The sequence below is a fragment of the Hermetia illucens genome, chromosome 4 (genome assembly GCF_905115235.1).
Source record: "Hermetia illucens chromosome 4, iHerIll2.2.curated.20191125, whole genome shotgun sequence".
Classification (NCBI taxonomy): Eukaryota; Metazoa; Arthropoda; class Insecta; order Diptera; family Stratiomyidae; genus Hermetia; species Hermetia illucens.
The window spans coordinates 76,614,095-76,637,436 of NC_051852.1; the positions used below are offsets into that span (position 1 = coordinate 76,614,095).

The following is a 23,342-nucleotide window of genomic DNA, read 5'->3' on the forward strand; positions in this document are numbered from 1 at the left end:
TGATTTTAATAAGGTTTCGTTTTACACAAAGCCTTGGATTCTGTTAGTGGTGGTGAGCTGCCCAGAACTGAGCGATTTAAATATCTCGGGTCGATGCTATCAGCCAATGAAGAATTGCGTAATGAAATTGGTTCACGCATTAACGCAACCTGGATGAAGTGGTGTTCCACAACTGGTGTTCTTTGTGATCGGCATATCAGCGAACGACTGGCGGTTTGAGTTTTTTAAGTAATTCCCCACGTGACCTATATCGTGTTTGCGATTATATAAAAAGAAGCGATTTCCATCTGTTGCCACTTTCGGTCACGCTGCTCCCAGGGCAAAGCTGGGGTAGCGTCTAACGAGTTGCTTCTGCTCTGGGCAAAACCGTTAGTTATCTTTCTTTCTGTTTTTTTTTCAAATTGACTAGAATCCTACTCTAGTTTATCTTAGATTAATAAATGCTGTCATATAGAATATAAGAGACAATATGATATTCGGAAGTTTGGTGATAATATTATATAATGTCCGTAAACTTACTGTTCGTAAGATATCATAGGAATATAGGATAGTATCACATTAAAATAAATTGTCTGACATATTTAATAAATACGCCCTACGAACTTATTGTAAGTGAAAAAATTGGGAATTCAAAAATATCCATTTTGGAAATTTTGCTTATAATAATTGACTTTTATGGATGACGTGACAAACTGACAAATGATACTCACGTGCTGTACTCCATTCCTTTTCGCAATTTTGCCAGGGCAATTCCGATGTAAAGGAGGCGTACATGTAGAAAATCGTCCACGCTATGATTAAATTATAATAAAGCATAACAATTGCTGAAACAATTATCATCCCATAGCCTAATCCTCTCATAAGTGGGCAAAAACGTCGATACACTGCAACTGGACCCAATGCGGCATATTGTCCAAAAGAAAGCTCCATAAACATCAAGGGAAGGCCAGCGATTATCAGCATGATGGTGAATGGGATCAGAAAGGCTCCTGAAATGAAAATTTTATTGAAATTAGAGAGAACGCTTTGAGAATCTACGTGATGAGAAAAGGTAGGCAAAACTGGGAGTTGTCACTTAGTCGATACGCCGAATTTATATAGAATTAACTGTTATGGTCAGCGCTAACTTCTATTTAGGCTAGAATCCTAGCAGGCTATGGACCCATAACATAGCAGCGGCCTTCCAAACGACTAACTTCAGAAAGATTTCTATGTAACAAACATATCTTGATAGCACAAATAATCATTATTCAAACGATGGACAAGGACATTTTCAGAAAGAGAAAAAAAACATACATAGTCCTTCAGCACTTGCTTAGACCTGACAAACATGCTAACCAATAACAAATCGGTTTGGACGACCGAGCCACTGCGAGTAGGTGTCAGGAATCCCACGTGTGGTTATTAAGTAGATACTTTCATTTTATGTAAACAATACCCCCCCGAGGTAGTGACTTTCCTCTAAGTGAGGTATTAAGAATTGTCGTATAAGATGACGTAAAGGGATAGAAACCGTGAGCCGGATAATTGTAAGCTTAGAGGGTACTCCATTGCCAACTTACCAGAACTTCGAATGAGGAGGGGCTTAGATGTTATGACCTTCGACCGTTGTCCAGGGGCAAATATTGACTATAAAATGCTTCTCCATATCGAAGGTGCGCAAGGCACTATAATTGTGGACTCCTTGAACGTGAATCATTCCACTGTTGGGAGAGGATTTTCCGAAGTTAAAGCCATTGTGATTTCAGGTGGCTTGTTATGAGGACAGAATCATACAGGCAACATCGCGATCAGCACTAAATGTTGTAGTTATCTCTCAGCTACAACACTGTTCACATCATATTGTGGCCGAGTTGTGATCATGCGCGTCCGTCTCTCAAATAGTATGACCTGGGTTCAAATCCGGGCAATGGTCTAAATGAATATGCAATCGAATTGATTCTACTTCTTTAGGTCTATCTCTTTCAGAGGAGTAAGTTTGAAAGGTGAAATGGGCGAAAAATAATAAATAGTAAGAGGCACATCGCTCCAGATTAAAACGTTTTGTGTTTTTTTATGTAAAAATAAATGGACCCAGGACGGTACTACTTTTTCGTAGCTCGTGGTATTTCATGTGATTGTCTTGTAATGGCTGAGCAGGCAGTAAAGCATGGGCAAAATTGGCTCAGGTATGGCCATAAATGGCCCATGATTAACTTCGCAAATTACATATTATGTGCTAATTTTGCAAAATTTTATTGGTATCGCGCCGGGAGAAAACGTTGAAAGATTTCAATAATAAAGTGGATTTTTTCATTTACATGGTGTTCTATTACCAGTCCGGTACCAGTGCCGCAGGGTGTGGTATTCCCCCTCACTACAATCATCCTCACTATTCCACCCTTAGCGATGCCACCGCGATGTCTTGCTGTATTGCTTCGCAGGTTAGGCTCTGATCTGTACTAGCACGATTAAATCACGCATCCATTGCGATTTCCGGGTTCGATCCAGTTCCTACAACCTGTCTTGCATCACAGTTATTTTTCTTATTCTAATCTCTTTCTTCCGTAAATCTCTTAAAACGGAACATAACATGCTCTGGTTCCTCGGGTGCAGCGGTGCATTCAGGGCAATCGGGGGCTCGTGGAACCCGAAGCGATCCAAAGTTTTCCTGTTACCACTGTGCTCTGTAAAGAACTGGGTTAGATGGTAAATCCGTTCTGCATGTTTCGCTCGACCTATAATTCAATATCGGACACCAGCTTCCAGCGGCCTTTTCTGAAATTGTCTAACCGTTTTTGCCATCTCCTGTACAGTTCCTTCCTAGTGGCTTTCCGGAAATCTCCAGTTACTTCAGCGGGATTCATCCTCCTTCTTTGGTATAGACAATACGCCTCATTCGCTAGAAGATCCAAGGGAATCATTCCCACAACGACATACCCTTCCTCACCCGATATTGTCCTATATGTCGTGCGTACCCTCACTCTTCTCCGGTTCATCGCGTTGCCCAGTGCCCCCGCTCAGAGAGGAGCCGCGTTTAGCAAAATGGATTTCTACCACCTCTGCGATAAGTCGACTGCGACTATATTTTGACCCTCCGATATTAGACATTATCCTTGCTAGAAACCAAAGGCTAGTTTGCTGCCTTTTCTCGCGCATACTCCAACTGTCCTTTGAAGCTCTATTTGGCATCGATCATTAGCCTTGGGTATCTAACGATCGATTTTGAAACGACCTCGTGATTATCAATCCGGATTTTGACAGTATTGTTTGATTAGTAATAAGGACCGCCTCAGTCTTTTCGTCCACCAGGTCTATTTCAACCTGCATGAAGTGACCCTACTATTAACAAAACGCCACGAATTTCGAACGAGGAGTCGAAAAAACGTTCCACAGTCCAGGGTGTCATGCGAACCGTGCCCATTGGGTAGTTTGCAGTAGGGGTTAACTAACTGTATTGAACAGAGCCTCATTGATACTTCGTCGCCTCAATGAGTACGTCTGACCTTACCAGACATGGCGGGAGCTATGGCACGGCGGACCTCCTAGCCGCCATACTCGTGGGTTCCAATAAAGAAAAATATTAAAAACAACAAACAAGTGCGATTCCGAATCATACAAACTGGCCCATCAAGCGGTAACTGCGACAAGTGACTATACCCAAGAAGAGAGAAGTTGAGAAGTCAAGCAGTGAAGTTAAGGTCAACATTGGCCTACTGCAAAGATCGCAACCAACAAAGGTCCCCGCTCAAAGGGCAGGAAGGAGTAAAGGTAGTACCAGAGAAAGGGGAAATCTCGGGGCAGTGAATGGTGAAGGCGGAACTCAAGAGACGGATCAATGGCTACGCTAATGCCGTCATATTGCCGGAATCATTATCGGAGCAAATACTGACACGTGAGGAGCAGGAAATAATTGAAGACCTCATTTCATGGAGATATGTGGGGGATGGAGTAAGTGGCTCGTGTTCAACGACATACGCTATCTTCCAGGTCGCATACTGGTAAAGCTGGCTCAGGACCCCAACTACCAGAATGGAAGGGAACTGTCGGCACGCGGTTGAAATGATATACCAGGGGCATATATGGTGGTGGCCTATCTTCAAAGCCGCAGCGAGTTTCTGCACTTCTTCAGCACTCAAAACATAAATCTCTACACACTGTCATGGAGAGTTTTTAGGAGCAAGGAGGAATCGGAGTAGACATCGGATCCCTTTAGGAAAATAAACGTCTCAACTACCTCATCAATTACACCTTGCACCTTGAAATAGATCTTCTAGGGCTCAAGTTTGACAGCGAAAAGCCATGTCGGAGGAAAAAGACAAATCTTCGATATTGTATAATAGCTCCCAGCACTGACGTTGCCGATGGGTAGCACTAAAATAATGCAGAGAAACCTCCACCATGCAAAACCTGCATTTGCAGTAATTGCTAGGGCAAACTCCAACGATAAAATTCTAATAGTTCTGACTCAAGAGCCGCAGGTACATCGGGGGCAGATTCGGTGTTTGCAAGGAGGAAGAATACAGATAATTTATGATTCCGTTTGTGAAAAACCAAAAGCTTGCATCATTTTGAAAAGAAATTTAAGATACATGTGTCTTTCTTTGTGGGAAAGAACTCGAGAGGTTCTCACCGGAATACGTGGTTGGAGTGGCTAAGTTCAATAAGAGAAAAGCACTACCACTTCTTCTGAGTTGCGATGCCAACGCCCACCATGAGCTCCGGAGAAGCAGCAGCATTGATCGAAAGGGTGGATGTTCTGGAATTCATTTTCAATTATACGTTGGAAATACATAACGTAGGGAACACACCAACATTCGCGAATCAAACTGTGGACCAGCAAAAGTACAAAAGAGCATTGACGATGTATAACAACGCAATCAGGGAAGCAAAACGAGAGAGCTTAAGGAAATTCTAGAAAAGGAACAAACCACAGAAGCATCCAGACTAAATAAAGCTATAACCAAAGACAAGGCAACATCTTCTGTTTGTTTAAAGAACCGTTGGCGCAGGTGAAATTTTCCCAACACTACTCCAAAGAGGCCTTGAAATCATCTTAGGATCTCTCCTAAGAGTGATAAGGGGCAGCATTGCCTTAGGATATACACCAAGGACTTGGAGACAGACAAGAGTAGTCTTTATTCTGAAAGTGGTTAAAAAAGATAGTTAATACCCTAAATCTTTCAGACCAACATCTTCGTACTTATAACGGTGGAGAAAGTTATAGACAACTATGTATATTCGAACTAACGTTCTAAAGCGTAATCCCCTACATACGCTTACCAGGCAAGACGGCCAACCGAAATTGTCCTGTATTATGTGGCGAATGTAATACGGGATGCCATAGAAACAAAGCAAATAGCACTGTGTGAGTGTTTGGACATCGAAGAAGCGTTCGATAACACTTATACACAGAGAAACGAGATGCCCTAATTTTCGAGGGAGTGGCGTTCTTCATGGGCGAAATATTAGAGAGTAGGCAAATAGAAGTACCGGCAGGTACAAATTCTATGAACACTCATCTAGGTTGCCCACAAGGTGGGGTCTTATTACCATTAATATGGAGCATGGTAGCTGATGAACTCCTAGGAGAGTTAAATAGCACTGGTATACAGGGCCAGGGTTACACTGATGATATTTTTTATTCAGTAGGGAACTATGAGGATACCATATGTGGCAGACGCCAAACCGGACTGCGAATCACTAGTAACTGGTACAGGAAGGTGGGGTTGCGCATAAATCCAGCCAAGACCGTACTATATTGGTCGTATACACTAGGAAACATACGCTTGATCTGTAAGAGCCATTAGATACCATGGCATGGAGGTGAAACGGGTAACAGAGGTCAAATATTTGGGAATCATACCAAATAAAAAAATTTTCTCGAACGCGCATTTTGAAAACATATCTTGGAAAGTCATAAAGGTTCTGATAACTTGGTAGTCCATAGCAGGCAAATAGTGGAGATACACCTTGGAAATGCTACATTGAATATACAATGTAATAGTACGGCCAATGGTTACGTGGGGCTGCATCCAAAGCTTACTGGACGAACGTATCAGAAATGGAACAATGCAGGGCGTTCATGGGAGTGAGAAGCTAAGCGCTTGAAAGGTTGTTTAAACTTCAACAAGAAGAGCCTCCGGATCACAGTGGGAATACTCACGATGAGAGTGATGAATTCTCCACACAATTCTAGAATAGTCTCCGGCACTTGCTCAAAGTAGGTTGAGGAACCAGATTCCAGGTTGAAACATTTTGAAGCAGGGAACATAATAAGGTTTCTGTCGGTTGTAGATTTAAATGACATACTATAGTTTACAAGCATACTATAATCAGTAGAGGTTACAATAGTTCTTTTAGGGTGCATTTCGACGGCCCTTGACAACATTATTATTAATAATATGTCAGCCTCGTCCTGTCTAGTGCACTCTTTTCTATTCTTCTATGGTTAAATTATTCCCTTAACAAACACATTTTTGCTGCCGTGATGAAACCTCGTCTAGGTCCTTACACCCGATTACTATCACCAGTTGTCCACTTCTTTTTGCTTATCCGGCACTCCATTCAGATTAAAATACGCCCCGCGACAACGGAAAGTGGCTGAAGTTATAATGGTCCCCAAACCAGGGAAGAAGCCAAATAGAGTCGAATCGTATCGACCAATATCGCTACTACCTATTTAAAGCTATTTAAAAGGCTTCTTTTTAAAAGATTGGAGCAAATCATTGTGGATCAAAATCTACTACCACCTCACCAATTCGCTTTCCGCGAAAAGCACTGAGGTGTGTTAGGAGTATATTAAACCTGTTTTTGAGAAATTGGCCGACGATGATTTACTCAATAGTTGTTTGAGAAAGAATGTAGCTGAGCGATACCGGGAGCCCGGAGAGAGCGCGTCCGGCGGTTAGAAAGACCGGGACTATTTCACACAGAGTAATCGTGCGAAATAGGCCTGGCCTGCCCATTTTGACATTTCAGAAATTTTTAAAAAATAATTGATTAGGAAACCGAAAATCATTGGAAGAAGTTATCATTTTTGTCTGTTGGTTCAATATATTGAAATATTTATCTGCAATATTTATCGTTTTAACTAAAATTTATGTAATAAGATACTTTGAACGAATGAATAATTATTTATTTACTCGCCCGGATTGGAAATGTGAGACATTGTAGCGAGCTTCCCCTTATATTGAAGGACGATTATTGTTATGAATAAAATAGAATAAGCTGAGAGAAAAGTCCTTAGTGCGATCGGAAAACAGTAGCAGTTCGAACCCTAGCAGATGGCACCAGCCGGAGAGCTCTGTCGACGACTGCCAGGATGCCAGGATCAACCGAACATTCTCGAAAGAAGCAGAATCAGTTTAAGCATGATTTCACTTTAAATTTAATTTTCCTTTCCTGTTACTGTTGTGTTACTAAAAGTGGAACACGTCAAGCCGCAAGAGTCGGCACTGCCTCTTTCTTTTCTCGGTGCAAAGGCGGTCTACGTTTTTCTTGTCCGTTGTCTTTCAAGTTTCCCCTGGTGTTGCTGCGCTGATTATGTCACGCGAGAGAAAAGATGCGCGGGGCCTTCCGCTGACCTAACCGTTCTTGCGGTTGGCGCTGAACCCGGATGCATAGTTCCGCAATTTGCACTGGCGAGCATCACGGCGGACGGCACTAAATTCAACCACCCGTTGGTCGGTCTAGGGGAGGAATCTGTCGCACTCTTCGCCAACGTGCTGAGCGAGTGTTCCTACGCCTGGCTAAAGAACCAGCTCATCAAGAGCTGTGGGTCAGCGAGGAAGCCAAGCTGAATCACTTGCTGACGAAACTAACGCTTGGCGATCGCACACCCAGCCAGATACACGTGACCCCCGTGGTCGCGGAGGTGTCTTGTGAGATTGCCGACGTGACGGAACTGCAAGGACAATTGACCGCACTTATGACCAATGTGGCCATACTGACTCCGGCGGTGAATGCTTTGCGTTCGAGAGAGTGGTCGCGAACTCGTTCAATGGCCGCCTCGAGAAATGGGCGTCCGGGTAACCGCGCAGCGGTCCACATCCAACTCCGGCGTGTGTTGGCACTACCGTAGGTTTGTGGATTAAGCCACGAAATGTACCAGCCCATGCACTCTTGTCGCGGCATTAAAAAACTGGGCCCGCTGGAGGGAGCGATGACGTCTACCCGAAGTGCAGCAACACGTTGTCTTGCAATGTATGACCCATAGTAGGGGCAATTATCTGGTGGATACAAACGCAGCAGCTAAAATTAGCGGTAGCAAACTCCACATCCATCGCAACTTCCGCTACAGGTAAGTAGCTGTGAGTCTTGGCTTGCTTTTGACCCTTTCGTGGCGCTTCATTGTGGCTAACATCAGTGTCCCCATTTAGGCGCAGACTTCTTGTGTCACTATGAGCTGCTGGTAGATATGCAGCTTAGATCACTGATAGACCCTACAACCTTTCATTCGTTGTCAGGCTTCCCTGATTTGAAGCTGCTCGAACAACAATACTCTTTCTATCATTTTTGAGAACGTTGCCAATCCACGCGTTTGCGCACTCCTCCAAAAATATCGCAATATTACTACTACTAATGTAGTCTCTCTCAGCCAGTTAAGCATTCCAGCACCACAAGGTGTTGTGCAGAAAGAGTTTGAACAGTTAATTAAGCAGAGTATATACAGACCTTCCAGCAGCAGTTGGCCACCTCCATTCCATTTGGTCCCCAATCCCAATTTTGAATGGCGACCTTGTGGAGATTATAGACACCTGAATAATCAGAGGATTCCTGATCGGTACCCCATTCCACTTATCCCAAACTTCGCGCATTATTTGGAAAACTCTCTCTTTCGACCTTGGATCTCATCAAGGCCTACCATAAACTCCCTGTAGCTCCCGAATATATTCCAAAGACAGATGACTTTTTGCCTGTGCAATGCGACGGAAACCTTCCTGAGATTCATCCACTCTGCACTACGAAACTTGGACTTCTGTTTCTTCTACTTGGATGACGTTCTGTTCGTATCTTCCAACGATTCCGAGCATTTGGCCTAATGTCCTAATTCTCAACGCTAACAAAAGCAAATTTCTCCAGCAGTAGGTGAAATTTCTAGGCCAGTCCATCACCCCTGATGGTATTCAACGCGACCCAGACAAGATGCAAGCGATCGCAAGCTTTCCGCTGCCAAAGACGGTCAAAGACCTTAGATAGTTCTTGGGCATGGTAAACTTCTACCGTGGTTTCCTTCCCAAAGCCGCTCACCACCACGGATTACTTAACGCCTTCCGGTCTAATCCTAAGACCAAGATTCGCGGGGGGTTTTGTGGTCTCCAGAAACCATGCAAGCGTTTAAAACCACCAAGCAACGGCTGGAGGACGTTACTCTTTTGGCATGCCATCCCTGTAGTTCGCAATTTTTATTGTTAGGAACCCAAGTTTCCGAGGAATACATGACGACTGGCAAGATCATAGTCTTGTACAGTAAGCGCTTTGACCCTATGGTGAGACGTTTCGAGCGGAACAATTTTTGTAAGCTGAAATAGGCTCTTTTGGCTGACAACAACCGTGCGCGGATTTCATCATCGTAGCTGTTATCGGTTGTGATTTTCGACCATAGATAGGAGAAATTGTCAACGGTCTCAAAGTTCTATTCTCCTATCCTTATTCTTCCTGTTTGACCAGTGCGGTTTGATGTTGTTGGTTGGTTCGTCTTCGATGCTGACGTTGCCACCATATATTTTGTCTTGCCTTCATTGTTGTGCAGCTGAAGATCTCGCCTCGATTGCCGCCTGCTCGATCTGGATGAAGTCAGTTTGTACGTCTCGGGCGGTTCTTCCCATGATATCGATATCGTCAGCATAGGCCAGTAGTTGGGTGGACTTAAAGAGGATCGTACCTCTTGCATTTACATCAGCATCATGGATCACTTTCTCGAGGGCCAGGTTAAAGAGGACGCATGATAGGGCATCCCCTTCTCGTAGACCGTTGTTGATGTCGAATGGTCTTGAGAGTGATCCTGCTGCTTTTTTCTGGCCTCAGACATTGGTCAGGGTCAGTTTAGTCAGTTTTATTAATTTCGTCGGTATACCGAAGTCTCTCATGGTCGTGTACAGTTTTACCCTGGCTATGCTATCATTGGCGGCTTTAAATTCGATGAATAGATGGTGCAACTGTTGTCCATATTCCAACAGTTTTTCCATCGCTTGCCACAGAGAGAAAATCTGATCTGTTACTGATTTGCCTGGAGTGAAGCCTCTTCGGTATGGGCCAATGATGTTCTGGGCAACATGATACCTCTATAATTGCTGCACTGTGTGATATCTCCCTTTTTATGTAGAGAGATGAGATACTGATGAGACAGATAATACCACGTTGCCAGTCACCACGCATTGATTCGGTGTCCCATAGCTTGAGCACAAGTTGATGAACCACTTCGTGTAACTGGTCGCCTCCATATTTAACCAGTTCGGCTGTAATTCCATCGGCTCCTGGCGACTTATGATTTTTTAGCCGATGAATTGCACGGACTGTTTCTCCTAAACTTGGTGGTGGCAGTATTTGTCCGTCGTCTTCAGTTGGTGGGACCTCCAACTCGCCGATGTTCTGGTTGTTTAGTAGCTCATCAAAGTACTTAACCCATCGCTCCAATATGCCCATTTTGTCGAAAATCAGATTTCCTTCTTTGTCTCGGCAGGATGAGCATCGAGGTGTATAAGGCTTCATCCTGCTGACTTGTTGGTACAACTTCCGCGCCTGGTGCAGTTACTCCCTGTACATAGTTCACAGACTTGTTGGTTCTCCCAGGCTTCCTTCTTCCGTCTGTGAGGTCGCTTCTCCGCTCGACAGACTTCGTGATAAGTCTCTATGCGTGCCCGCGTTCTTTGAGAATGCAACATTACTCGGTATGCGGCATTCTTCCGTTCCGTTGCTTGCTTACACTCATCGTCAAACCAGCCATTCCGACTCCTTTTGCGGCTGGGGCCAAGTATCTTTGTGGCCGTATTCATGATAACATTCTTCAGATGGTTGTGAAGATCATTTGTTGATGCTTCATCTTCAGGATCTCTGTTGACTGCGGTTATTGCGGCATCCATTTTCCTCTTATAGGTGTCGCGGAGAGTTGTGTTATGGATGGCTTCAGTGTTAACTCCCACCTGATTGTCAGAGGGGATTCTAGGTGGTGTTGTTATTCGAGCGCGGAGCACCATGCCAACGAGATAGTAATCCGAGTCTATGTTGGCCGCCCTATATGTTCTGACATTCATCAAGGCTGAGAGGTGGCGGCGTTCAATCAACACGTGGTCAATTTGGTTGGAAGTGGTCCCATCTGGAGAGGCACATGTATGTTTGTGGACCGCTTTCCGCGCCAACCAGGTACTTCCAAGAGCCATTTCGTGTGACCCTGCTAGTTGAGTAATCCGTAGTCTGTTATCATTTGTATTTTGGTGTAAGCTATGGGAGCCAACGTATTACCTGAATACCGGCTCCTTCCCTACTTGGCTGTTAAAATCCCCAAGTATAATTTTGATATCACATCTGTGATGGGTGTCGAGGGTTCGTTCTACTGCCTCGTAGAAGGTATCCTTCTCCGACTCTACAGTCTCCTCTGTAGGGGCGTGAACGTTAATGAGGCTCATATTTCTAAACTTGCCTCGCAAGCGCAGAGTGCATAGCCGTTCGCTTATGTTTTCAAATCCGATAACAGCAGGTTTCATTTTTTGGCTGACTATGCAACGCATCTCCTGTAATGCTGTTACATCAGCCCTATATTTGGACAGGGTATTGGCTAGCTACTCATTAGGGAGCGCATGTTCCATGAGTCGTTGTAAGATCCATCCTGTCCGAGGCTCCTTTCGTGGCTTCGTAACATTGGTTTTCCGTTTAGGGTTGTCAGCCCTACCCAACCCCCAACCTGGAGGACCAGTTGGTACAATTTATCCCGTTTTTAGGCGCGGGAGACTCGCCTTCATTCTTCTCCGTCTGCAGTTTTTCGTTATGAAAAAGCTCCCAGCGGTCACGACGTGGAGGTGGAGATAGAGTTTGGTAGTAGAGCTGTTGGGTGTTGGTTCAGCAGGCATTTCCCAGGTTTTATGCTCCATCGTGGATACCAATCCACGTTTCGCCCTGGGACCTATACTACCCTTTGACCAGTTTTAAGTAATATCTTTGCCATAACACCCCTTCAAGGCGAACATCTCACTTCCTGTACTAAATGCATTTGCGATCCGGGGTAAAATGAACTAATGACTACAGAGAGCCCAAAATATGCATAAATCCCATTTATTTTATGTATTTTCATGAAGATATTGGGAAGTTCACCTAAGTATAATATTCAAGTAAGCTGAACCAGAAGTGGTGGCTGGTGCTAAAATTTCCCTTAGTTTACTTACTTTTCTTTCAATAGTATCAATTTGAATTCAAACAGGTTTAGAACAAATAAAAAGCGGCCTGTTGTCATTATTATACTTTTAACCTTGAGATGAATTTAGCCAACTTACCAGTACATTTCCAAAATGTATTCAAAACGTTTCAAGGACTGTAAAAGCATTCATTGAAGTTTTCGTTTGAGACTTTTCATGATGAAATCATAAGGTGAGAAATAAAATCCTTTTACACACCCACGAAGAGCCTCCTTAGGGTCAACGCGTGGATAGTTCAACAGTTCAAGTAGATTGTGCGTAGGAGACTAGCAGTGAATCAATTTCGATAAAGTGACTTACCGCCTCCGTTGTTATAACACAGATAAGGGAACCTCCAAACATTCCCCAATCCAACAGAGTATCCCAGCAGCGAGAGCAGGAAGTCAAATCGACCAGTCCAGTTGCCCCGTTCCGGGTGCTCTTCCTCCAGCGGTTCGTCCACTGTCGCGGTATCGCTTGATAATGGAATTTGAGAATTCGCCACCGAATATTTGTCGTCACTCTGAAACGAATACATAATAGACTTTGAATTTTTGACTGGATGAACTTCAATAACACTTGTTTATAGAAGGCTATTAGGATTTTCCTAAAATAGGCAAGGATGGTATTGTTATCTGCAATTATAATCAAAGCTTTCTGCCAAAATTATTCCTTAACAAACTTCACAATGAAAACACTCGATCATTATAGATTCAATCCTTGCTAAAGGAGAATGGTCAATATTCAAGGCATTCCTACTTAACTTTTCCTACACCTCAAATTCAGGAAAATATGTAAATGGGAATTTCCATAATTTCCAACTCTTATACATAATAATGTCCACACTACCTTCGTGCCCCACCAATAACCAATTTCGAGGAAATTTTCTTGTTTTCTATTGGCGATTTACCTTTTATCAAATACGTTTATGGGAGCAGCGTTCAGCTAGACATGTAGCCAAAAATGGTACCTTATTGCTTCTGGTTTCTTGGCATTATCCTGTCCACTTTATCGTGACACTACATAAGCTTTTAGAATAATTATTGCCCATTGCTGTTTACCTACCGACACTTTGTTAATAATAGAAGAAACTGTTCCAGACTTTATGGGGAAAGGTCCTGAAATGAACTTAGGGGACTGGGGTGTCAAGTCGACTTTCGATAAAGGACTTTGAGTGAAAGATGTAGTCGTCACTCTTGATTAAGGATGGAAGTATGCCCCTATGCCGTGAATAGCACAAATTTGAACTGAATTTAGGAAGGGCTCATATGCATGTGGAAGTGGATCTAAATTCCTCGAATATATTTATGTATGTTCTTAGCTTAATGGCATTCTATGTATTGGTTCAGTGAAGAAAATAAATTTTCCAGCCAGATTCCAAATATTGTTGGCAATTTCGAAAATGTTTGTGTATAATTTCTATGATTTAGAAGCAAGTTTGAAACTGCTTCAGGTATGAAAGGTTTTAGGTTTAGGTTTAGGTTTTTTTTTATGTGTGAAACTTGGTGTTAAAAACTCGATTGTGCACTATATTTCAGGAGCCACTCCTGGAGAGTACTGTATTGGAAATAGTCGTATACATATGTGTACATTTGATTTATAGTCGCATTAGCATCTGATTCTACCAGGAATTGAGAATTGCAAATTTAATGGGAGAAAGTAGTATACATCCTAGAGCTCCTCAGACCAGTTAACGAGTGACTTTCAAAAACTAAGAGTGATGAGAAAATTTTACAAAATCATATGTACGAGCTTCATCGTAGCCGGTCCTAAGTCTGATTGTGCAAGGTGGAAGAATGGTGTGGCAGTGTTTCACAAGATCGGTGAAGAAAATACAAGGACCGCAAGAGTGGTCTGATTTAGTGACAGGGCCGGGAACCCATATTAGACAACGTGTGGAGGGGTAGCATTGTGGAGCCACTTAGTGGAGATTCATCGGGGCTCCACAGCAAAGTAGCACGGCTCACCACGACTCGAAACTAACCCGCCTAATCCTAAAGTGGATCCCTTGACATCCCTAGTTGACATGGGCGCAGACGTCTTAGTTCCCCCGGTACCATGGAATGACAAACTGATTCCCCAACAACTCAAGCTAACCGCGGCACACTCCTCTACCATATACACTTGCGACTACAGGCAAGTAGGCGTAAGTCTAGGACATCGACGAACTTTTTATGGTGTTTTGTTACAGCGGACACCAATAGTTCCATATTAGACGCAGATTTTCTAGGCCATATAATAATAATAATAATATGTCTCTTATAAACCCCGTAACCACGCTCAGGTCTCCAGGAAAACTTGCCACCTGCTCTACTGCCAGTCTTTCTATTATTTTTGAAGAAGCAGCCTACCTTCGAATACGCGCGCTCCTTCAAAAATACAGCAACGTAGTCCCTCGCAGCGAGCTAAGCATGCTGTACAGCACCACATCGGTACTACTGGCTCCCGTATCTTCTCCAAAGTGTGTTCATTACCGCCTTAGAAGCTCGCTGTTGCTAAGAAGGAACTCGACATACTTTTAAAGCAGAATATTTGCAGACCATCAAATAGCTGCTTGTCTTCTCCAGTAAACATGGTCCCAAAACCCAACGGCAAATGGAGACCATGTGACGATTACAGACATCTGAATTTTCGGATCATTCCAGACCGCTACCCCGAACCACTCATCCAGGACTTGCGCACAACCTCGCTAAGTGCCGTGTTTTCATGACGTTGGACTTACCATCAAATCCCTGTAGCTCGAAAAGACATTCTGAAAACGACAATATGCACACTTTTCGGAATTTGCTCCAGCGAAACCTTACCTTTTGTTTCGTGTGCTTGGATGATATTTTGGTCGCCTCTTCCTCTGAGTCTGAGCATTTGGAACATCTCAGATTTATAACGTCTCCTTGAGGCCGGTCTTTTACTTAGCATTGAAAAGGCAAATTCTTTCAACGGCAGGTGAAGTTTTTATGCCACTGAGGGAATCGACCAGGATCCAGACAAGGTTCAGGCCATCATAGACTTTCCACAACCTAAAACAGTCAAGGATCTGCGAAGGTTTTTGGGGATGTTAAACTCGTCGTTTCTTGCCCAAAGCCGTACAACATCAAGCGATCCTCAACGCGTATTTGCCTGGGCCCAAAACCAATGACTCACGCGTAATTGCGTGGTCTACAGAGGCCATTAAGGCATTTGAGCTAGGCAAACGACCGCTGGCGGACGCTACACTCCTGCCAATCCCTCGACCAGATGAACCCCTAGCCGTATGAATACAGCTCAATAGAACTACAGAACCTACGATCGTGAGCTATTAGACGTGTACATGGTAATCAAATACTTCCGATGTTCCCTAGAAGGCAAGCCGTTCACGGTGCTCACGGACCAAAATCTTCTTACCTAAGCTTTTAAGCAGAAGCTCGACGAGTTCGGCACTTGAGCTTCAGACAGTTTACTTCGGGCATTTTAGTCGCGAATGTTTTGTCACGCGTTTTAGAGGTCAAAATCCCTGCCAGGGTCGATTTTTCAGCAAACGCCGAGGCACAGAAAATGACGCAGTGCTCTAGAGCATTAGAGACAACCTCAAATACAAGTTTCGGTAGTTTCCTCTTTTCGGCTCAACCTCCAAAATTCTCTGCGAGACCTCCGAAAAGGGACCTAGGCCATATATTCCGGCCGCTTTTCGCAATACATCATCTTGCGCACCCAGGCATTTGGACAACGAATCGGTTGATCAAAAGCAAATATTTCTGGCCCTCTATGAATGAGGATGTGAGCTTCTAGGCCAGAAAGTGCATCGCGTGCCAGAAGTGTAAAGTCACCAAGCACGTGCAGAAAGAGGTAGGCTCATTCCCTTGGTCTACCAAGCGTTTTCTCATGATCTACATCGACATCATTGGCCCCAATATTTCTGACCGGCATTTCCGCACAATTATGCGCCAAGGCCCTTTGTCAGGAATGGATCCCAAGCTTTGGAGTTCCAGCCGAAGTCATTACTGACTAAGGAATGCAGTTCGAGTCTACCTTGTTCGTGGAGTTAGGCAAACTCCTAGTCTTTAAACGCCATCGGACGACTACGTGCCACCCACAATTCCATGGCATGCTTGAACGAGAAGATTGTGACGGCGACCTTTTCACCAGGTCTACGACGGTAGCAGAAGAAGTCGACTGAGAGACTAAATTTCATGGTCAGGGCACCGTCTTTGGTGAGGTTCAGGACGAATTCCAAAGAACAGGTGAAGAATTTTCGGGAATGGATCCTTTACGTAGACCAGGCATCCCTAGGCCTAGGCAGTTCCAGTAAATCCGGTAAATCCATCTCTAATCTATGATAATATTGCATTTCAACTGTGTACTGATACGTCGCTGCTGTAAATACAGTTACTTGTGAATTGCACGGCCAAAAGATTCACTTTTGTGTTATTGGGTTCAGTGACCGAAGAGATCCACGATGGCAGGACATTGCTTGGCTAACTCAGGATTGGCAATTCCAGTCGATGGATGAAGAATAAATAGCATTTATTTATTAAACGGCAAGTATGCCATCCTCAGTAAATCCCGTAGTTGAAATTCAGGACTCTCACCCGAGCAGAAACTTTCCCAAAATCACTCCACACGTGTTCAGAATGCAACGTACCCGAAGAACCACAGGAGCCTTTTCAAATCACTTAACGAATCCGGGAAAGGGAAGTTCCCCTTGCGAGCATTGCTAACTTGGTTCCTAAAAAGGACATGATGCAGTACACTGCAGACACAAGGTCAATTACTTTCCAATCGACCGTTTACAAACTCATGACCATCATCATTAGTGGAAGGATCAGTGTGCACCACGGGACGAACAACACTCTGTCTAAGGAACAGACGAGCTCCTGAGTTTGATTAAATGGTTGAAAAGAGCAACTTATTATGGACTAGCTGTAGGGCCGGCAGCTAGATGCTAAACAAATCTGTTTAGGTATTATATGGATTGTCATCCGCGCACCTGGCTAATAGATGTCTGATGTATCGAATCCAAACCGTCCGCAAAAATCAACATGAGCCCAGATTTACAATCGTAATCCCCATGTTCAAGCTATGATTGAGACAGATTTCTACAAGTACCTAGGAATCCTGGAAGCAACCCATTGTTTTATTCAAGGATAGTCTGCTGTCCTGCGATGTGCGCTAAAATCGTACCCCTCAGAAAAAATAAAGTAAGCGCACTGAATGTGTTCCCTATTCTTTCGCTGGCATATACATTCGAAATATTGCTATAGAAGAGTAATCTGAAAAACGGACTTCTCTGTCCAAATCTCAAATGCATCGGCCAAATTCTGCCGCCAAGTCCACTCGTTATGGACCTATTTTTACAAGTGAAACCCTTGCATTCGACTGTTTGTGGGCTGATCCCAATTAACTGAACAGATCAATCTTTCAATCTTTGATCTGAGTCAAATCAGACCAGGAGCATTGATTGGAAGTCGAAGACAATGCTCAGTAAGCACGTGGATTGTAACTGGTAGCCACTTGTCGATCTCTATTTGTTCAATAGATGGAGTTGTGGTGAGAAGCTCCTTGATAAATTGGAGAGGTAGTAGCTTTTAGGTAGTATACTGGCTTCGTCTGCAGTTCTCGTACGATATTGGTTTCCCGCTGGGTAGCAGAATTTTGAATCTTAGTTTGGTAAGCGATGGCTTTTGATAGTTCATGCCGGATTTCTTCCTTCGCTTCGTTGCCCATGAATTTTATGGCTCCTTCCACATCTACCTCAACGTGTTCACCAGCACCACCATAGACACGATGATCAGGAGACACGCACGAAGGTTAGAACGTAGTAATCTCACTACACTGTATACCCAACAATCGACCTCTACCGCTCTAAAACGATCAAGTGTCACCTTCTCAAATCTGTCCAAGCATATAAAACGGACATTGAAAAGGTTTGACATACAACTGGTAGGATCAAGTCGTATTTACCAGCTAAAATCCCAGCTGGCTAGGTAAAAGGACTGATAAACGGTAGAAGAGATGAGCGGCATATATAAAATCGCTTGCTCAGATTGTTCGAAAGTGTATATCGGACAAACGAAAAGACTGGTAACTACCCGATTAAGGGAACATATGAAGGAGGCAGAGTTGGCTGTCAAGTACTCCCAAAAACCTGCAAAATCCATGGTGGCTAAACATATGGTGGAATGCGACCATGAAATAAGCGCCGATGATTTGAAAGTTTTAAAACAGGTAAGGAAAGTTGACCAGCTCGACGTCTACGAAAGCTTGTTCATTAGCAAACAACTGGTAGACACTAGGTTGAATTCAGATCTCGCTAATTGTTACTCTGCTTTATTTAAAATTTTTTTTTAAAAGAGCAAATTCAATAAACCTCTTTTTCTTTCAGGATAGATAAAATAGTCATTAGAATGTAGTTAAATATTTATTTATAAGACTTCGATATAAGTCTTTTTAAAAATCTAAATTAATTTTTAATTTAAAAATTTAATTTGGTGGTCAAAGGGTAGTATAGGTCCCAGTGCGAAATGTGGATTGGTACCCACGATGGAGCATAAAACCTGGGAAATGCCTGCTGAACCAAAACCAACAGCTCTACTACTAAACTCTATCTCCACCTCCATGACCTCCGTGACCGCTGGAAGCTCTTTCTTGCCGAAAAGCTGCCGACGGACAAGGATGAAGGCGAGTCCCCCGCGCCTAAAAACGGGACAAATTGTACCAACTGGTCCTCCAGGTTGGGGGTTGGATAGGGCTGACAACCCTGCACTACTTGTTACGAAGCCACAACAGGAGCCTCGGACTGGATGAATTACACAACGACGAACTCGGCAACGACAACGGATTAACGATTTGCGCATTTTCTCATGGAACATGCGCTCCCTGTACAGAGATGAAGCTGCTGAGCAGCTAGCCGATACCCTGTCCCAATATAGGGCTGATGTAACAGCGTTACAGGAGATGCGTTGAACAGGGACCGGTTTCCTGGAGAAGAGCCGCTACACCATATATTATAGTGCCCATCCAGTAAACCATGTGCTCGGAGTAGGTTTCTTACTTAGCCAAAAAATGAAACCTGCTGTTATCGGATTTGAAAACATAAGCGAAAGGCTATGCACTCTGCGCTTGCGAGGCAAGTTTAGAAATATAAGCCTCATTAGCCTTCACTCCTCTACAGAGGAGACTGCAGAGTCGGAGAAGGATACCTTCTACGAGGCAGTAGAACGAACCCTCGAAGCCTGTCCCAGATACGATATCAAAATCATACTTGCGAATTTTAATAGCCAAGTAGGGAAAGAGCCCGTATTCAGGCGATATGTTGGCTAACATAGCTTACACCTAAATACAAATGATAACGGACTGCGGATTATTCAATTAGCAGTGTCACATGAAACAATTGTTGGAAGTACCTGGTTTGCGCGGAAAGCGGCCCACAAACATACTTGGGCCTCTCCAGACGAGACCACTTTCAACCAAATTGACCACGTGTTGATCGAACGTCGCCACCTCTCAGCCTTGATGAATGTGAGAACATATAGGGAGGCCAATATAGACTAGACGTAGGCATGGTGCTACGACCTCGAATAGCAATACCACCCAGAATCCCCTCTGACAATCAGGTGGGAGTTAACACTTAAGCCATCCACAACACAGCCCTCCGCGACACCTATAAGAGGGAAACGGATTCCGCAATAACCGCAGTCAACAGAGGACCTGCAGATGAAGCATCAACAAATGATCTTCACAACCGCTTGAAGAACGTTATCATTGATACGGCCACAAACATACTTGGCCCCAGCCGCAAAAGGAGTCGGAACGGCTGGTTTGACGATGAGTGTAAGCAAGCAACGGAACGGAAGAATGCCGCATACCGAGTAATGTTGCATTCTCAAAGAACGCGGGCACGCGCAGAGACTTATCACGAACTCCGTCGAGCGGAGAAGCGACTTCACGGACGGAAAAAAGAAGCCTGGGAGAACCAACAGGTCTGTAAACTCGAAAAGTACAGAGAGCATCCACAGCAGGCGCGCAAGTTTTTCCAAAAGGTCAGCAGGATGAAGTCAACACACCTCGATGTTCATCCTGCCGAGACAAAGTGGGAAATCTGATTTCCGACAGAATGGGCATATTGGAGCGATGGGTTAAGTACTTTGATGAGCTACTGAACAGCGGTCAGTTGGAGGTCCCGCCAACTCAAAACGACGGACAAATACTGCCACCACTAAGTTTAGGAGAAACAGTCCGTGCAATTCATCGGCTAAAAAACCATAAGTCGCCAGGAGCCGATGCAATTGCACCGCAGTTGTATTTATACTTGTCTAAATCTTTACTATATACTATACTATTATAATTATGGCCAAAGTCATCATCATCATCATCAACGGCGCAACAACCGGTATCCGATCTGGGCCTGCCTTAATAGGGAACTCCAGATATCCCGGTTTTGCGCCGAGGTCCACCAATTCGATATCCCTAAAAGCTGTCTGGTCCTGACCTACGCCATCGCTCCATCTTAGCCAGGGTCTACCGTCGTCTTCTTTTTCTACCATAGATATTGCCCTTATAGACTTTGCGGGCTGGATCATCCTCATCCACACTTTTGAAGTGGCCCGCCCATCGTAACCTCGGGGGATTCTTCTCTCGAACGCGGCCAAGAGTTCGCAATTTTTCTTGCTAAGAACCTGTTGGCTGCCAACAACCGTGCGCGGATTTCATCATCGTAGCTGTTATTGGTTGTGATTTTCGACCCTAAATAGCAGAAATTATAAACAGTCTCAAAGTTGTAGTCTCCTATCCTTATTTTTCCCGTTTGATTAGTGCGGTTTGATGTTATTGGTTAGTTGGTTTTTGGTGCTGACGTATATACTTGAGTCGTTAGTTGGGACCTGTTCCCCCTGGGGTACTCCAATATAATACCGAGAGTACAACCTCTCCTTATTAACTTCCCTCATGGCAATGACCTTCATCATTATAGCATGATAGATCCTGGTCATATTAGCCATATGTCTGTTTTCCCTATTTTGCTTAAACGGCAATCTTACGTTATCTTCTTGTTGAGAAGTCGCTGAGAATCATGGTGAAAGTTTCTGCGGGTTGTGTGTTGGATCCTCGTTGTTGGTTCTTTTTTCTAAGTTCTAACATTGGTTTTCACTCATAACATTGAGGCCGTAATCATGAAGTCATCAGGCGCAGAGAGGCTGATGTCCTACTGGGGTGTCTACTCCTCCTCCCTAACTTGCATCCAAGATCTTGTTACTGATGACTGCTTTTTATTAAATAATTCCCCGTCTTACACTTGGTGGTTGTTTAGTGAAAGTGTGGCGGCTACATTGTATGGCGTAAAGTAATACCTAGTTATACCCCAAAAATACCACCTTCCGAAGTTGGTGTAAATTTTGTCTCTTTATCCCACACGTATTTAGCAAGATAGGGTATTCCCTACCACCATTACTCTTCTCCCGTTTTTAGTTTATGGCTGATCATCACTCCTTTTGTTGATAATTTGCCATCTTCCTGCTTCTCATCATAAGCGTATTACTTATGTCCGAAGTAGTCTCACTATGCCTATCCATTGTCATTGTCTTGTGGGGTTGCCTGCCTGGCTCCAAGTCGGAGGCGTCGGGAAATTACACCTTTTACCAGGACATAGGTTTTATGATGATTTACCTTTACGGTCGATGAGAACATATTGTTTGAGTCGTTAGTTGGGATCTGTTTCCCCCTGGGGTAGTCCAAGATAATACTGAGAATACAACCTCTCCTGATTAACTTTCCTCATGGCAATGACCTTCATCATTGTAGCATGATAGATCCTGGTCATATTAGCCATATGCCTGTTTTTTACTAATTTTGCCTAAACGTTTTTCTTCTTGTTGAAGATTCGCTGAGAATCATGGTGAAAGTTTCTGTGGATTGTGGATTGGATTCTCGGTATTGGTTCATTTCTGAGCTTGATTGGTTTCCACTCATAACATTGAGACCGTAATCATGAAGTCATCAGGCGCAGAGAGGCTGATGTCCTACTGGGGTGTCTACTCCTCCTCCCTAATTCACCTAGAGTCGTGGACCTTACAGATTATGTAAGGCAGCCCTTCTGATAGCAGTTGGGCTCCCGAACTCTTAAGATTTTCCAAGATTTATTCAGATGACGTCTGTGGATCCTCTTGGAGTCTCCTTAAACTTTTTTAAGTTTTCGGGGGATTTCGTTGAGGCTTCCTTCTTATGTTGTTTGTAGTTTCTTGGAAACTCTATTTAATCCTTTAACATCGGTCTGTCTCTAGTGAAATGCAGCTGTGCCTCAACTTTGGACTCTCTCACTATGTCCAGGTAAGAGAGGCGGCTGCTCCCATGCAGGTAGTCTCAGTCACCTACTGTGCAATTACACCCTACAATATGAATATCTGGTAGTAATATGGAAAACCAGATACGCATTAAGATTGCTACACCAGCCTCACGGCAGATAGTGATAGCAACAAATAATAGGATGAGCTTGTAGCCAGAACACAACAGAAAAGTGCTTGTCTGACGACGGGGACTCGGTACTGTGAGGGAGCGGGACCCTGTCTTAGAGTAACAGCTGTTGGAGTTTCGTGGATATCTCATAACGAGAACACTTAATTAGAGAATGGTCACAGGCGGATAGTCGCGGATCAAGCCAGCTTGCAATGTAGAATGCAAGTTGTCGACCACAAAAACCAAAATTTGATGTGCAGCCCAAGATCTCGCCCCAATGGCCGCCTGCTCGATCTGGATGAAGGCAGTTTGTACGTTTCCCATGATGTCGATATCGTCAGCGTAGACCAGCAGTTGGGTGGACTTGAAGAGGATGGTGCCTCTCGCATTTACATCGGCATCGCGAATCACTTTATCCAGGGCCAGGTTGAAGAGGACGCATGATATCGTAGACCGTTGTTGATGTTAAATGGGCTCGAGAGTGATCCTGCTGCTTTTATCTGACCTGGCACATGCTGAAATGTTGGTAAAACTTCCGCGCCTGGTGTGGTT

General features: G+C 44.0%; 1 protein-coding gene across 1 annotated transcript in view; it reads right to left on the bottom strand.

The window, feature by feature from the left end:
• The window catches only part of LOC119656053 (sodium- and chloride-dependent glycine transporter 1), a 193,504-nt gene that overhangs the window by 53,471 nt on the left and 116,691 nt on the right, over positions 1 to 23,342 (bottom strand). Inside the window, exons 3-4 of the mRNA XM_038062318.1 lie at positions 12,690 to 12,891; positions 711 to 989 (exon numbers count right to left, since the gene is read on the bottom strand). Of these exons, the coding sequence (XP_037918246.1) occupies positions 711 to 989; positions 12,690 to 12,891 (481 nt within the window). The remainder of the gene's footprint in view (positions 1 to 710; positions 990 to 12,689; positions 12,892 to 23,342) is intronic.